We start from the raw sequence: 17,066 nt of genomic DNA, 5'->3' as shown, positions 1-17,066 counted from the left end.
TTACGTCAGCACTGCGGTCGGTGAGAGCCTATCCAAATCAACCAGCTACCGCTAGGTTTGAACCCGGGTCACCTCATTAGGAAGCGAGAGCTCTATTCCCTGAGCCACCAGGACTCTAGGAAGCTGTTATTAGAAAAATCCGCTAACTCCATCAGTTTTTTTCTTCATTAAGTTTTCCACACTAGTGATTTCGATAGGACTTAAATTCTCTCTCGGTTAGTTATTAATTTATGATCCATAACGCGTAGAATTTTCTTAAGTTTTTTTTCATAGATGCGAAAAATCTAGATTAAGGGCTGTCATTACGGAGCAATTAATATATTTATTTGGTTATAACTGGTCAGAATAATTTTTAAATCAAACTTATGAAGTAAATGATAAAGAACAAATTGAGGGTCGAAATTTCTTTGACAAAAAGCATAAAAGAGGTCAGATATGTGTATGCAATAAATAAATCAATGGTAAATGATTAATTTTTATAATGCATACATGAACATTAAATTCTAAGTGGAAAAGCAGATGTAGAAAAGAATTTAACTTTGAATTTTTGGTATAATAATCACATCTGACAAAAATATGGTCCCTGTTCAGTTAACTTCGATTTGGAACGTGATTTTCTACAGTGTTTCATCAAATTACATTAAATTGATGTCTTAGTATCCTATAAGCAAAATTCAGCTATAATGTGGCAAACTCAAGCAAAATACGTAGATAAAGCATTTAAAGTAAACAAATATAAGTGGTTTTAGAAATCTTCTCTGACCGAAAAGTAAAAGGAAGAAAAATAAAAATCCGTTTTTGATTAAAGTAAAAAAAATAAATAAAGTGCAGTATCTGTTTGTAAAACATTTAAAAGTTTGGAATAAATATAGAATTTAATGGCACTAGTGTAAAGCTATGCTGTGCGAAATGTATACGACGCCATACGAATTCTATCTAACTTATCAAACTATAACGGTGCTGAAAACTAAGTCTGAAGAAAGAAAATAAAGAAAGAGAGTTTACTTCAAAAAAAGCATTATATTCATTTTAAAAAATGCTAAGAAAACACTGAAAAGTTATTACTTGATTAAAAACTTCATTTCAAAAATATATAAATTGGAAAAAAAACAGTCGTTTCAGTTTCAAGTGCCCAAAAACAGACGCCCATTTTCAAGACCTGCCAGACGTGAATGAGAAGAAACAAAAGTGATTTGAAAAAACGTTAAGTCGCCAACGAATTCAAATCACAAAGGAAAGTTTTTAACCGTGTAATATCTTACCGCTTAGGCTTCTTGAGATTATTTATTTAATGAAAAGGTGTTTAATATGCACGATGGTATTCTAAAAACGGAAAATGTGAATAACCCAGGCGTAGTTTAACTTACCAACCGGTGTGAACTCCTCCTCATCATATGAATCAGCAAAAAACTGTTGTTGTGACTGGCCCTGCAAGAAAAAAGAAACAAAAATTATTATAAATAGATATATTTACATATTTTAACATATTAAAACTTCTTTTACAAGATTCAATAATTATATTAAATTATTAAAATCTCTTTTTTATGTATTAGTATTTTTAATATGTTTTTATAAATAAAACTTTACTTATTAAACTTATTGTCAGCTGTTTATACCTTGGAATAATAAATTATTATATTTATTTATATCTCAGATTTATAATCTTAAACAATAGTTTTTTCAAGCATGGGAACAATTTTTTTTCGGTAAATTTATTTATCGCCTGATGAGAAAAGGAAACAAACGAACTGTATTTTACATAGCTGCTGTTTTTTACATAACTATTTACATAGCTGCTGTTTCTTTCGAGTTAAGATTCTTCGTAGTGGTAATTGATCTTATTATTGTAAGCAAGAATTATTTTAACTGCGTAAACACTTTATATTTTTAAAATAGAGCTCTTACAAATTCATTTAAAACATTTATATTTAGTGGTATCCAACCCCCAGGCAACGGACTGTGGGTTGGGTACCGGGCTGCACAAGGAATATTAAATTATTTCCGATTTAATTACTGTGGTGTATTACTTTCGGGTTTGCGTGATTTTCCATGAACGAGTTAACCGGGAGCTGAGTGACGTCACCCAAATATGCACCAATACTGTAATATAACTGTATTTTAATTTGAAAGCAATTTAAATGCAATCAAATTAAAATTATTTAATCAAAATAATCTAAAATATAAACAGTCAACGTCCCTCAGCAGGCCTCGGAAAAATTATCAAACGTCGACAGCGGCTATAGTAAGGTTGGTGAGAACTGATTTAAATCATTAAAAATGAACTTTGTTAAGGAAAGATAAAAGTATTGACTTATAAATTTTGCAAACAATATTAAAATAAAGAGAAAATCTTCAACGAAAAGCAGGAGATTCGGCAAGTATGATTTAATAATGTTTTGTTTTGATCTAAATTTTATAAAATCGTATATTTAATAAAAAACGTGACATTAACTAGACTAGTCAAAGATGTTCTTTTTCAAAGTGAAGGAATTACGACATTGTAATAAGTCACAATATCAAATTGCTCAGGAGAGCTGTGTAGTGAAAAATACAATTAACTCTATAAGTAAGCAATGTAAACATGTATTTAGTTTTATTATACAGTTGCGTTTCCGGAAACGTGCTGAGTTCTTATTAACAACACAAAGGAAAAGTTTGAAAAGAGAAAATTGCACCTTTGGAAAAAGTGTGGTTTATCACTTTATTACCTCAAGTCCTTCAGATTTTTTTTAAAATGGTGGGCTTGGTAATTCCTGAAATTTGTATACTATTTACTGAAAAAATTCAACAGCTGCTGTATCACTAATGTATTTTCTGCTAATGTAGATTTTTTTAAAACGAAAACTGAGGATACTGAATATAAAATGCCTCTGAGCAAAGGAAACTACACTAGTTATACATGTAAAGTTAATTTTTTTATTAAATTGGATAGAAACTGGAAGAATATCAAGTATGAAAGCCACACTAGTGCCTAGTGTGAGTAAATACAAGTTTTTATTTTTGCAAAAGCTACTTCCATCTAAATGTGCTTTATCCTTCTGATTTCTGCGTATTTTATGCTTTTATGAAAATATTGTCAAACATGCAAATTGGGGAAAAAAATATTCCTTTTTTCTTAAAACCATATTATTAGTTGTCCCTATTCATACTAAAATTTTCAAAAGAATTGGAACCATCAATGCAAATTTAAAAGTAAAAACGATAATCTATTTTAAGAATTTTTTTCCGAAAGCAAGTACTTATTCAGATATAAAATTTCTGCATTAAAAACATCTGAAATCAAAATATTAAGATTGAAGCATTAAAAGAAGATTAGATCAAACTGATATCACCTACGCCGTTATTCAAAACGTACGGCCACGGGTATTAAAAAGAAAGCGATGAAGAAAACCTATAATCAATTCTGGTAGCATATCTTGTCGTAGCTTTCTTCCAGTGTTTACTAAAGTATTTCCTGATGCAACAATTCTTATTTTAAAGGCCATCACATTTATACACAGTCTCTATTGTTAAATCTTCAGGTAAAGTGTTCATTTAATTTGTGATTAGAATACGTAATGTTTGGCGGTTTTGTTAATCCCCGTTGTATCTTCGCGATGCGTGGAGATTTTGAACAATTACTTCAGGGCTTTTCTTCAAATATTCCAGAGAGGAAAACTTAAGAGCATTTTTGCATTTATTTCAAAACAGCAATTAGTTTGCTGAACGCGTATATGTATGAAAAAAGGACCGATTCAAGTTTTGCAGTTTCGACTATATATGAAATGTCTTCGTAGACTTAACGATTTCTATAGTTCAAAACTATAAAGTACTTGATTTAATACCAATTCGCAGTCTTGTCAAATGGTGTCTTGATATGGTCAAATATTTCGGAGCTAAATGCTTAAACGCTTTTTTGAATTTATTTTTTAAACAGTAATTTGTTTGCTGAACGCGTAAATGTTATAAAAAATGACAAATACAAGTTATACAATTTCAGCTATAAATAAAAATATCTTCGTAGACTGGGCGATCTCTATAGATGAAGTTGAAGTATTAAATTTAATACCAATTTGCAGCTTTGTCATTTAATTATTTTAAAATTGATTATTTTTAAAAACTGCGAATCAATTAAGAGTTATTGTAAGTATATCTGAGCACTAAAAAAAATTGAGATATTTTAGGCAATTTTAGTTTTTTTCGAGAAATATTTCATAAATCTGAAATCAATGTACAGAGAAAAAACAAATTTGGGTAAAACTACCGAACAGTTGGTAATTTTTTCGTTAATATTGTGACGGTTTATCAGAAATTTTGATTTCAAAATTATAGTTCTTATTACCACACATTTAGTAAAAAGTACAAAATTGAAAAGTAAATTTAACCAAACAAATGATTTTATGCCGTGCTTTAATGTGTCATGATAAAATGACCAAATTTTTCCATATTTAACAAATTTTATCACTTATTATAAAACTATATTTTATTTTAAATTTTACCGAAGTAATTAACGAAGCGCTACGGTAAAAATTACTGAGCTTTTTCGTCCAACAGAGCAAAAAATGCGGTAAATTTTGCCATATTTTGTTAGTTTTAACCATATTATTTTTCTCAGTAGGCCATGTATAATTCATAAAAAAGTACTTATGTGGACGTGCTGTAATTTAATTTTTTAAAAAACTTTAAAATGGCATAAAATTACAAGAGGATGTTATTCCGTATTTTGGTAAGCTTTTATTTACAGTTTGTTAATTTTTTGAACGGCAGAAAATTTTTAGAACTTAATTTCAACAGGTCTAGTTACCCTGAATCAAATATTACTATTCATGTATATTACTATATATGAATAGTAATCTATTACATACATTACTATTCAAATATTACTATTCATTTCTATACTACTATTCATAATATTACTAGTCAGAGTGGATACAGCTCTAAAGATTAGTTTTTATCAGTTAGTCATAATATATTGAAAACATAGAAAAGTAATACAATTTAATTTTTACTCCTACAGTTAACAAAATAATTACTATGTTCGCTTCAGAGTTCATTTGTTTGTATGTTGATTTGTACCACCAGTCTGCACATACGAAACACAAACCAGTTCGCCATCGCAAGCGGCTAGTTTTTAACATTTCATAACAAAACTGCTACGTTGAATAAATATTAACAATAAAATAAATAACAGAGGATTATTGTTCGTTCCTTTCTGTTGACTTTGACCCAAGATAAGTAAAGTTAAAGAATATTTCTACAAAAAAAAGTAAAAACACCAAAATCAACAATAATAAACTTTCCACCTTGATACAAGGTCGCCATCGTTTTCATCAGTAGAAAAGGCGAAACTATTAAACATAAGAAGTTCTACTTTCTCTGACCACCATTCAGTATCAATGTTGCCAACAATTACTTAGAAATTACCTCGTGTTTTCTCAAAATGTTGACCTACATTTTCCCTTTATTCAAAAAGTTCGAAGAAATAAACGGCCTTTCGAGATTACCGGTAATAGAAGACACCTACACTAACGGAGTTTTAGAACAATAAAGGAATGATTTCAAATAGTTCAAAAATGAATTTAGAAATTATATATGAAGAGCCAATCATTTTTTTTTTGCAAGAACCTTCGTTACATACTTTTTAGATAGACACGACGTCAATCAAACTAGATGTAATTTTGAATTTTAACTCTATTGACTATTGTCTTTTACACCCACGACGGCTTGTTTTTGTTTGTCGTTAGGCAGATTGCTGCATAATAAAGCTTTTGGACATTTTGAAATCAGTTGGATTTTTTTTTTATTCTAACGTAAGGAACAAAAAAAAAGATTTAGATATTTATGTAATTTATTGCGTATTTTTTGAGAAAATGCCTTGCATAACGAAATAATAATTCACATAAAGTAAATACAGATTCAAATATGCAAACAATTAATCTTCGCTTTGTATATTTTTAATATTTTAAGTCGTTTTCGCTTGTTTCAATCGTTTTCTGTTATTTTAAATGCATGCCATTTGAATTCCAAATTACTGATAAATTTAAAGAGACGACATCAATTAAACTAGAGTTAATAAAAGTTTAACTAAGTTGACATTTTTTTCTTTCAAATTCTTATATTTTCTTCATATTATGTTTATTTGTGCAGAAAATCACTGCAACTATAAGCATGAAACTTTCAGACGATTTTTCAATTCGACAATTTTTATTTTAATGTAAATATGACATTTAAAAATATTTTAATGTTGCGTAATTAACAGTTCAGATTTGCATAAAAACTACTAAATTATTAACGATTTACGACAACTAAATAAGTATAATCCAAACAATTATTAATTGTTTCGAATAGTTTTCAAATCATTTTAGATTTTTCAAATCGTTTTCAATTTTTCTAAATGAATTCAGGTAAAATGCTTAAGAGGACACTATACCACCAGAGAAACCTTTCACGACAAATTATCTCTCAAATACATAAGTAAATACAAATTTAAAGCATAGAAAATGTGAGTTCTGGTTAACCTAGAGTACAGTTTCAACTGCAGTATTTTTTGTTTCAAAACCTTGAATTGCAAGTAAATTATGCCAATATTACTTAGGGTCACGCTATGGGAAAGTTCTTACATAATTTGTTTGCATTTTGGATATTTTAAAAACATTTTTTCAACATTTGAAACTGCTGTTTTCTCTAGGTTTACCTGAAATTACTTTTATCTAAATTTTCTCTCAACTAACACGCTAAGTTTACAATAAACAACGTCTATCAAACCAGATAAAAAAAAATTCTGCACTAGTATTTAATTGAATATCCCATAACCTGCTTTTTTAGTTGCTTTATACAGGTATGCTTCCTATTAGTTAGTGCAGAGTTTCATAGACTGTAGGTCGTAACTTCAATTGGGGTCGCGGGACCTGCAGCAGGGGTCTCCAAAAATTTTAGCAATTTTAATATTTCTTTAACTTATAAGAACTGTGGTATAATTTCCGAATATTTTTACACAATGTTATCTGGTTATAGATAAATATAAGAAAATACATATAACGATAAAAAGAACGCATTTTTTTCTTTTATATTAAAAACGTTTATTTTACTTGCTTTGCACATGACGCTCTCGGTTCGCATATGCGCTCGTGCCATTGTTGATTTCAACCGGCGCGTTCAGCCATCTTAATGTACCATTAAAATCACAAGAACTTGCCGAGTTATTAAATGAATCGGTACAGAAAATTGATTTTAATACGAAGTCCTTAGAAGATTTTTGGTTGCCTTAAACTTTCTTTTACTTTTTTCCTGAAACATAATAGTGCGAAACGACATTTTCGCCGTCTTTTACCACCATAAAATCACCATAAAAGTTTCAATCAAATCTAAAGAATAGTAAAAAAGTTTATCTTATGGTGTTGGTAGTATCATTGAAAATGACTCCTACATCAACTTCTGCACTAAATGCATGATGCCTTTATTTTATTTCTTGTTCATTACCACTTTATAACTGTTAATTTCTAATAGGATATACATTTTTAGTGATTTTCTTGCATTGACAATTCACATAATTTATAAGGTGGATTTTGAGCAACTTTAGTTAAAATAAAGATCTCCTTAATAACAATTTTCAATTATCTTTTACTCCTACAAGCAATAATTAATATCAATACATAAATAGATATCTGAAAATATTTTAAAGTATTTTTTGCAAAATTTTAATTCAATGAAATTTCATTGTTTTGATTTTACCGTCTTTCATCGAGGCATTTTAAAGTTTCCCACGCAATTTTAAACTGATAATGTAATTAAATTTGATAAAATAATTAAAAATAAACTGACACACCCCTATCATTGATTCGTAATCCCTGTCATTAGAAGTAAATGGGTCAAGTGGCTACTGGCTACACTTAATGGACAGCCTATAGTTAATGCTTGAATTCACATACACAATTGAATTTATTTTTAATATATTTTGAAGCTTATAACTTATTTAAAAATTTCATATTGTTCTAAGCCTTAAAATTAAAATTAATGACCTAAAACTGCAATAGTATATTACAGTACAAATGAAGAAACTGACAGTTTTACTCCAGGTAGTGACGGGTTTGCGCAATACTTGTGGGGTCCCACACAATTTTCGTAAACATTATTGGGTCCCCATACCAAAAAGTTTAAGAAGCCGTGGTTTAATGTTAAGTTTATAGACATAACTAGTTTATAGACTAGGGGTGGCTAATCTGCGTCTCGCGAGCCACATGCGGCTCTTTGAAGGATTATTTGTGGCTCTCGATAAATGTACCAGAGTTTCCTTTTAAATTATTATCGTTTCTTATGTGTTTCAAAATGTATTTTAAATACTGAGAACAAATATGAAAGATTACGTGCAGCGTTTTTCAATTCAAGGTGAGTTTTCCATTTCCAATATAATTATGACACAAAAAGCATCTGGAGAATTAAAATTAATAGAGATGCGAAAAGATCAAGCTCTACAATTAAAATATAAGTCAACGTCGATTACTGAATGTAGGAAATTTGTACCAGAATCGAAGTATGCTGAATTAAGAAAGGCTGCTTGTCGAATTATTTCAATATTCGGAACAACGTACTTATGTGAATCATTTTATTCCACTTTAAAATTCGTGAAATTCAAACACCGATCAGTATTAACTAACCAGCATCTCAAAGAATTACTGAGAAGTGCTGTCACCAATTATTCTCTAAATTTTAAAGAATTATCAAGAGAAGTAAAATAAATGTGTTTAATATTTAAATTCAATACACTTATTTTGTCCTTTTACTTAAATGTTTTCAATAAATATAATTTATGTAAAAAAAAAAATACTTTTTAAAAACGTATTTAATTGCGGCTCGCGAAAATTTCAAATTTTGAAAAATGGCTCGACTATCAAGGAACCCCTGTTATAGACCATAACCAGTTAGTTTTAACTTCTTTGTTTTTACTCTAACTTATAGATTATACCACACATAAACAAGGTATACTTTCTGTGTTATGTATGCTTAATTAGCTAAATGCATTCATTATCAGAAAAGGATAATTTCAAACAAGAAAATATATATTTATTCACTTAAACACTAAATATTCATTCATAATCGTTTTAGATTATTTATGCCTTTCAATTATGCATTGATTATTAACTGAATTTGATTCAAACAACGCATTTTAATGGCAATGTATTTCAAGTTTGAAAGTGACGACATAAATCAGGATTAACCTTAATCTACATCTGGTTTCTTACTCATTATGACTCATTTATTTCATTCATTCCTTGTTAATTAACTGGTAATAGCTGTATCCAAAAATTATGACTTTTAATTACTTTTTAATTACTTTTTCATTCTGTTTTTCTTTTAAATCTTAAGTAAAGATTCATATCATAATGAATAGCGTAAAGAAAGGCTGTCATATACTATATTTATCTCTACTTAGAATAAAAATATTATAAATTGTGACAAATTAAGAAAACTGTGGGGAAAATACCATTTACAATATTATGTATCGTATAACAATATTATGTTATGTATTATTTTCTTACATTATTCATTCCATAAATTATTTATTAAATGCCTAATTAAATATTCCCTCTTTAGCAATTAAGTTATTAAATTTTAATTTAGTAATTTAGGAAATTTAAAAAAAAATATTATAACAAACTTGTAAGTTTCTTATAAAAATATTATGTAGATATTCCAATAAGAGTTGTAGCAAAACGTGCATTGGATCAGAAAAATTAAAAAATTTCTGGAATACAAGGATTTTTAATTACGTACCAAAGCTCTGTCTCGAGATTTTATACTGATATTCAGTATATTTTTTACTTAAATGTTATAAATTTTTTTTTGAACTTGTACTGTCAAAGAAATTTTAGTTTTAATTCAAGTAGGACTTGTTGCAAAACTCGCTTTGAATCGGAAAAATTCCAAAAATTAAAGACTCTAACCTATCTACTAATGTTCGGTTACTGGATTTTAGAGTTTTGTTTACTCATTGTGACAATTTTGATTACTCACTCGAGTAATAATATAGTTAATAATATTTACCTAGTTTTGCTTCAATAGTTTTTTCAAAAATGACTGTCTCATCGGTATTTTTTTTGCGAAGAAAAACTATTTCATTCCAATTTCAGAATTATCTGCGCGTAACTGCAACAATTTAAGTGGTAAATGAACCGCAGTAAGACACAAGACAATATAATTAGGAAGTTTATTGGGAAATCATTTTTAAAAGTCATGCAAACTATGATTCATTGATTGTTTTGCATGGTCATTCCTCATTTTTTAAAATAAGCTAATTAGGATTATAATAATTTTAATAACAGTATGGTATTTATCGGTAATTTATTTTGAAAAAAATATGTTTCAAAAATAAATGATTTCTATCCAAAGAAAAATTTGTCATATCATATATGTATACGGTAATATTATTTAAGTCAATAGGTTTTTTTCCATGTATTTTTAGAATGGAATTAAGACTTATATAAACAGCTTGTATTGTTTTTTTATCTTAAATATTTTTACCTTAACTTTAATTTATGTTACCTTAGAGTTACTGTATGTTATCTTTAATACTTTTACCACTAGGAAAATGATCATTTTTCAAAAAAAACTATGACTTTGTAAATTTTTATAAGTTTTACAATTTGTGTTAGTAAATTACTAATTGATATTCATTACTCTTTATAAAATAAAATATACGTGAATAAAATATTTACTAAAAAATTGTGAAATATCTTTTATCACAAATGAAAGAAGATTTTGAAAAAGGAAACACTGTTCTGTAATATACTATGAGACTGTTCTGTAAAATACTATGAGTCATCTTGTGTATTTTACTTATTATCCTTTATAAATATATGTTATTATTTTTGAAAGAGGAATTAGTTCATTAGGAAAGATGTTTAAGTCCGAGGGTTTTAAGGGTTAGTGTTTGAATGAACTTAAAACTATCAATTACGTCAGCAACTTAATATCGATTGAACTTAAAAATATCAATCAGGTTAATCAATTTGATGATGTTTTTAGTAATATAATTTGATGAAACATCAAAGTGAAGGAATGATTATTAATATCATAAAATATATAAATAAACGAACTTCCAAGCTAACGGTTTATACGTCGTTGGCCAATTGAAAAATCCATAACTTTACAAAACAGGCATCATTTTGCAATGCGCTAGGGTAATTCGAAAAAGTGTCCAGTATTTTTTTATAACCTTGACTGTTGTTAGGTTCATTACAATCGGCCCATTTACATTTGGGCTAATTAAAGAATACATCTACTGCTCAATTTGTTTTATTTATTTTAAGCAGATTGTAACGAGCATCAAAATTCAGGCTGATTGAGTAATTTTTAGCATTTTTTCTAATTAGTCATAAGGCCTATAGACTATTTGCAATAAGCATAAAACATACCAGGATTAATAGAAAATGCTGGAGGCTTTTCCTGTAAGCCTGACGATTTGCAAATGATGGGGACATTTGCAGAGGGCTAGATTTTCCGATCAGCCTACGGCATATATATGATAAGAGACATTAAAAATTTTCCAACGTTATCAAGACTTAGGAATTCAAAAGAAATTTTAAGAAATAAAATGTGGCAATTTTGTATACGACCTTACTTTATGCTTAAAAAGATAAAAAATTAAAATTCTTAACTTAATTATTAAGTTAAAATTAAAACACGCTGTTTTTCATTAATCCAAACTAACATTTTGATTCAACCTATTTTAATGTTTGTTTGAACAAGTTATGGTTTAATTAATTTAGTTACAAATAATGGAAAATTTTATGCGTGTGATTAGTATAGCACAAATAAGAATTCAAAATAACTGAACTAACAATGAATTATACCTAAATAATATTTAAATAAATTAAATACCTAAATGAATTAAATACGAATAAAATAAGAGAGTTTAAATAATAAGTTAAAATAAAATAAGGAAAATGTTTACGTTATTAGCACTATATATTAAAATTTTTTGTCACGAAAAAATTAAAGTCCTAAGCTAGAATAGTTTTTTAAAAAAAAGGGAAGGAAAATGAAACATATAATGGATGTGATCAATGTAATTTTAACAAATACCGTCTTCAAGAAGGAAGAGGTTAATAAAAAAAGTAATGATACCAAATACCTTGGTTAAAATCAGCAGAATATATGATTTTATAATCTTGGTTTTCACATTTTTTTCTCATCAAAATAATTACACACATAATCATTATTATTGTTATGATTACAAATAGCATTAAAGAGCCGTTATGGCCCAGGAGATGAAGCATTCGCCTTCCAGTGAGGTGAACCGGGTTCGAATCCCAGCGATGGCTGGTCGAAACGAATTCCGCATCCGGCTTGCACCGTTCACATTGCTGACGTAAAATATCTTCAGTGGTAGAATGATCATGGGTTAAAGCCCTCTTGCCATCAAGTTATTGCGGGTTAATTCCATCAAAAAGTCCTCCACAAAGGCAAATTTCTCCCAATACTTGATCCAGGCGTTTCCTTGTCTTCTGGATAGGATTTAAAATTACAAGGCTGCGGAGTTGAACATTAGCAGTCATAAACCCGAAATTGGGTCGGCTGCTCAACGACGGTTATATAATAAAATAAAATGTCATAAAAAGATATTGTTAAAGTTCAAAAATATACTGAGAAAATATGTATAGTTAAAACTACCAAAATATGGTAAAATTTTCAGTGTTTCTGACTCTATGGAATCACTGAAACAGTTTGTAATTTTTACCGAAGCACTTTGGTAATAATTATAGTAAAATTTAACAATAAAATATGTTTTTAATATTTGTGATAAAATTGGGTAAATGAGGTAAAATTATGTAAGTTTATCGTGGAGCCTTAGAGCATGGTATAAAAAGCATTTATTCGGCTGAATTCACTTTTCAGCTTTGTATTTTGTATTAAATATGTCGTAATAAGGACTATAATTTTGAAAACCAGAATTTTCGTTAAAACATTGCCATATGAAGAGAAAAAGTTATCAAATGATTATTTCAAATACCGTATATTTTGGTTTTATTACCAGGATTATGTTGATGTTTTTTTTACCAGAAATATCATTACCATACCGTAAGTTAATTTTACCAGAGTAGTTTTTCCGTGTAAAATTTGATAATACAATTGAGTAACAGTAGTAAAGGGCCCCTAAAAATATGAGATAGGAAAAAATGCGTAGTTTTATATTCGAACCTAAATAAACTGAATACAAACCCTAATAAAGTAAGTTTTTTAAAATGTAAAAATGAGATTTTTTTATATAAGAGTAGTGAGCATCTAGTTTATATTATAACCATTAAATATTACAAGTGTTTTGTAACTAGAAAATAAATGTAATGTCTTAGAATCGTTTAAAAAAAAGAGAAAAGAAAAATACGTATTAAAAGTGAACAACATTCCATTAAAAATGTTATAAATATAGAAGAATTTTCGGTTTCTATATGTTCAGCAGAGCATTTCCTACGTTTTAAACATTAATTTCTAAATATACATTTATTTCATAATTTCCGGTATTTTTTTATATTCCTCAGTTTGATTTATGTAAGAAAAAATAAACCGTGTTCGGACAAATATTTATTCAATAAGAAAGAAAGAGAGATAAAAATAAAATCCGTAAATACAACTTATAAACACGATTAAATCCATGTTATTGCGATTTTGCGTGCAAAAGCTCAGTAACCTAATTGTTAGCGCTAAATTTAAAACGTTTACTAAATCCTTACCATTGCGTGCAGAATTTTGAAAGCATTGAGCATTGAATATGATTATAGATTTAAATATAGCTCGGATAATAACATTTCTTCACTTAAGCACTCGGTGGATGAAAAAGTTTTTTTTTTTTTCATTCAGCTAAAAGATTTTTTTTTTCTTTTTTAAAGTGGCTATTTTCTAAATAAACAAATAATAGAACTAGGTACAATATTGTTAGAAATTTTTTGCGTTTCGCGGTGAAACAGAAAGATACGGAATTGTGCGCATTGTTTTGAATTGCTGAATATTCAAATTGGAAAACCTAAGCATACAAATTGACGTAAAAATTAAAAATCTCTTGCAGATTTTTTAAAATATTCTGCACTAGGCTATGATTAAGATTTTATATTTAAATATAGCTTGAATTAAAAATAAAATAGGTGATTAATGCGTTTATATAAAGAAAATACTTTTTATAAATCAGTTAAAAAATATTTTGATTTTCAAAAAAATTAGATTTTTTGTTTAAAGAATGAACAAAAATTATTAAACTAAGAAACGGTATAATTTGAAACTTGTTTATTTCACTATGAAATGGGAAAATACGGAATTGTATATATTTGATGTAATTATAATAACACATTCCGTTAAAACATAACTTAATAACTCAGACATGGAATTCATTCCGTTTTATTACATTGATTATATGTAGTTAGTTATATGACGTAACAATTTTAAATTGTTTGAAAAGCTTTAAAATGCCTTGGAGAAAGACGGAAAAATAAAAACAATGAAGCTTCATTTATTTGAAATTCTGCAAAAAAATACTTTAAAATAATTTCAGATATCTGAAAACAATATAGCGATATTAATTAAGTTTGTAAGAATAAAAAATAATTGGAAATTATTAGAGAGAGTTTTAGTTTAATAAAGTTACTCAAAATCTACCATTAAATTTTGTATGATTTGTCAATGTATGACAATCACGAAAAATTTACACGCTGTTTTAAATGAACAGTTATAACGTGGTAATGAACTAAATTAGAAATAAAATAAAAACACCAGGCATTTAGTGAGAAAGTTGATATGAAATTCCCGTGTTTAAAAAAAAAGGGTGCTATTTTGTATTATTTCAGCTGTTCGTTTCACTATATTTAATAATAAATCATTCCGTTCCTAAAAAATAAAAGAAGTTTCGTTTGCTGAAACTAGAATCTAAATTTACGGTATTTATAGCATGGTATAAAAATTTTGTAAAAAATTTTTTAAATTTGCAATTATGAAGACAAATCTGTTAGAACTGTGAAGAATTAACTTTTAAGACTTAACCAGTGTAAAATCAGATTTAAAATACTGAAGTGAAATAATAACTACAAATTCTGCTTATAAATCTTTCATATGAACTTATATAAATCATTTAGTCAATTAAAATGAATAACACGCCGGTGAGATTTTAAATCTTAACACAGTTCGAGATAATTCTTTGCGAAAATAGACACAGTTCCAATAGCGTGTTAACGAAAGTGGACATAGTTCCAACTGCGTGTTTACGAAAATGGACACAGCTCCAATTGCGCTTTTACGAAAATGGACACAGCTCCAATTGCGTGTTTACGAAAATGGACATAGTTCCAATTGCGTAAATGGACATAGTTCCAATTGCGTGTTTGCGAAAATGGACACAGTTCCAAGTGCGTTTTACGAAAATGGACACAACTGCAAGTGCGTGTTTACGAAAATGGACATAGCTTCAATTGCGTGTTTGCGAAAATGGACACAGTTCCAAGTGCGTGTTTGCGAAAATGGACGCAGCTGCAAGTGCGTGTTTGTGAAAATTGACACAGCTCAAAATGCGTGTTTACAAAAATGAAAACAGCTTGAAATGCGTGTTTACGTATACTGATATAGCAAAAAATGCGTTTTTTCAGTTTCCAGCCCAAATGTTCCAACAAAACGGGGAAGTACGAGCTTACTATTTCTTACTTATTTAAATATTAAGCATAATCATTAGGGGTCGACTACATACATAACAGATGAAACTTTTAGGTGATATATTCAAATTCATAACTCTAAACGATAAAGTCTGTTTAAAAACTCTTAACTTACCAAAAACGTAAATTTATAGCACTTATGACAACCTCGAAAAAAAAAAATATTAACTTTTAAAGCCTTTTCAAAAAATTGGTAATTTAATAAAATGTACCAAGTAATTTATGCAAATGGCTGAAATTACATTATGAATTTATTTGGATTCATTACTTAATTATTTTTAAAAGAGAAATTATACTCGCAAAAGAAGGTAAACGTTATCCATGTCTATTTTCACGATCACGCATTTCGAGCTGTATTCATTTTCATAAATAAGCATTTCAAGCTGTGTTCATTTTCGTAAATGCTCATTTCGAGCTATGTTCATTTTCGTAAACACGCATTTCGAGCTATGTTCCTTTTCACAACACGCATTTCAAGCTGTGTTCCTTTTCGTGAACACGCATTTCGAGCTATGTTCATTTTCACAGTACGCATTTCAAGCTGTGTTCATTTTCATAAATACGCATTTCCGGCTGTGTTAATTTTCGTAAATACGCATTTCGAGCTATGTTCATTTTCACAACACGCATTTCGAGCTATGTTCATTTTCATAAATACGCATTTCTGGCTGTGTTCACTTTCGTAAACACGAATTTCGAGCTGTGTTCATTTTCATAAACACGCATTTGAAACTGTGTCCATTTTTATAAACACTATGACCAGATTTTAAAACTCACCGATGAACTGATTTATTGATAATTTTACATGTTATTTTCAATTAATAATATTTTATATTCAAATAATTGGTAGTCTATATTCTTTCAATAAAATAGTAACAGAGCGTAGGTATTTAAATATTAATTTGTATTTGTAAGTGATAGAAAATATAAAACTTGCATTATCATGTTTTGCAAACTTATTTTCAACTTCTAAACAGATGTTTACAATTACGCCCCGATGTTTGAACTCATATTTAAACTAAGCACGAAATGAAAATAGAAGAAAGCAACAAGTTTTATTTTATGGAACGCAAACAAGATCACATTAAAAACCAAGTTAACCTTGGCACCGTTTTTGTTCTTAAAAGAACAAAAATGCAATCTAAATCTCAACCGATATTAAAACAGCCTATCATTTACAGATTGTATGAATCCCACAAACTTATTAACTTAATTTGTGGTATAATTTAAAAAAAGAAGTGATTGGTTTTATTAACATAATTTGCTTTGTTACGTATTTTGTCATTTAATGAAATTTAATAACTTGACTAAGTCACATATAAGTTATAATTAATCATTAATTTTGAAAATTCCTTGTAATTATCAACATTATGTTTTATAAATTTTTCTAAAAATATGCAG

The 17,066-nt window shown here is 28.2% G+C and overlaps 1 protein-coding gene across 3 annotated transcripts in view; it reads right to left on the bottom strand.

Moving 5' to 3' along the window:
* LOC107437618 (uncharacterized) overlaps window positions 1-17,066 on the bottom strand; it is a 162,605-nt gene that overhangs the window by 23,042 nt on the left and 122,497 nt on the right. For all 3 annotated transcript variants that reach the window (XR_015429340.1, XM_087152124.1, XM_087152123.1), the window contains exon 2: window positions 1,368-1,428. Coding sequence is in view for 1 of the 3 variants with exons in the window: in XM_087152123.1 (XP_087008249.1) it covers window positions 1,368-1,428 (61 nt within the window). In the remaining 2 variants the exon portion in view is untranslated. The remainder of the gene's footprint in view (window positions 1-1,367; window positions 1,429-17,066) is intronic.

This window comes from Parasteatoda tepidariorum, chromosome 9 (assembly GCF_982258835.1).
Source record: "Parasteatoda tepidariorum strain Cologne lab strain chromosome 9, Ptep-v5.0, whole genome shotgun sequence".
Lineage (NCBI taxonomy): Eukaryota > Metazoa > Arthropoda > Arachnida > Araneae > Theridiidae > Parasteatoda > Parasteatoda tepidariorum.
Note: the sequence above shows the minus strand (reverse complement) of the source record. Positions and strands in the feature narration are given on the sequence as shown.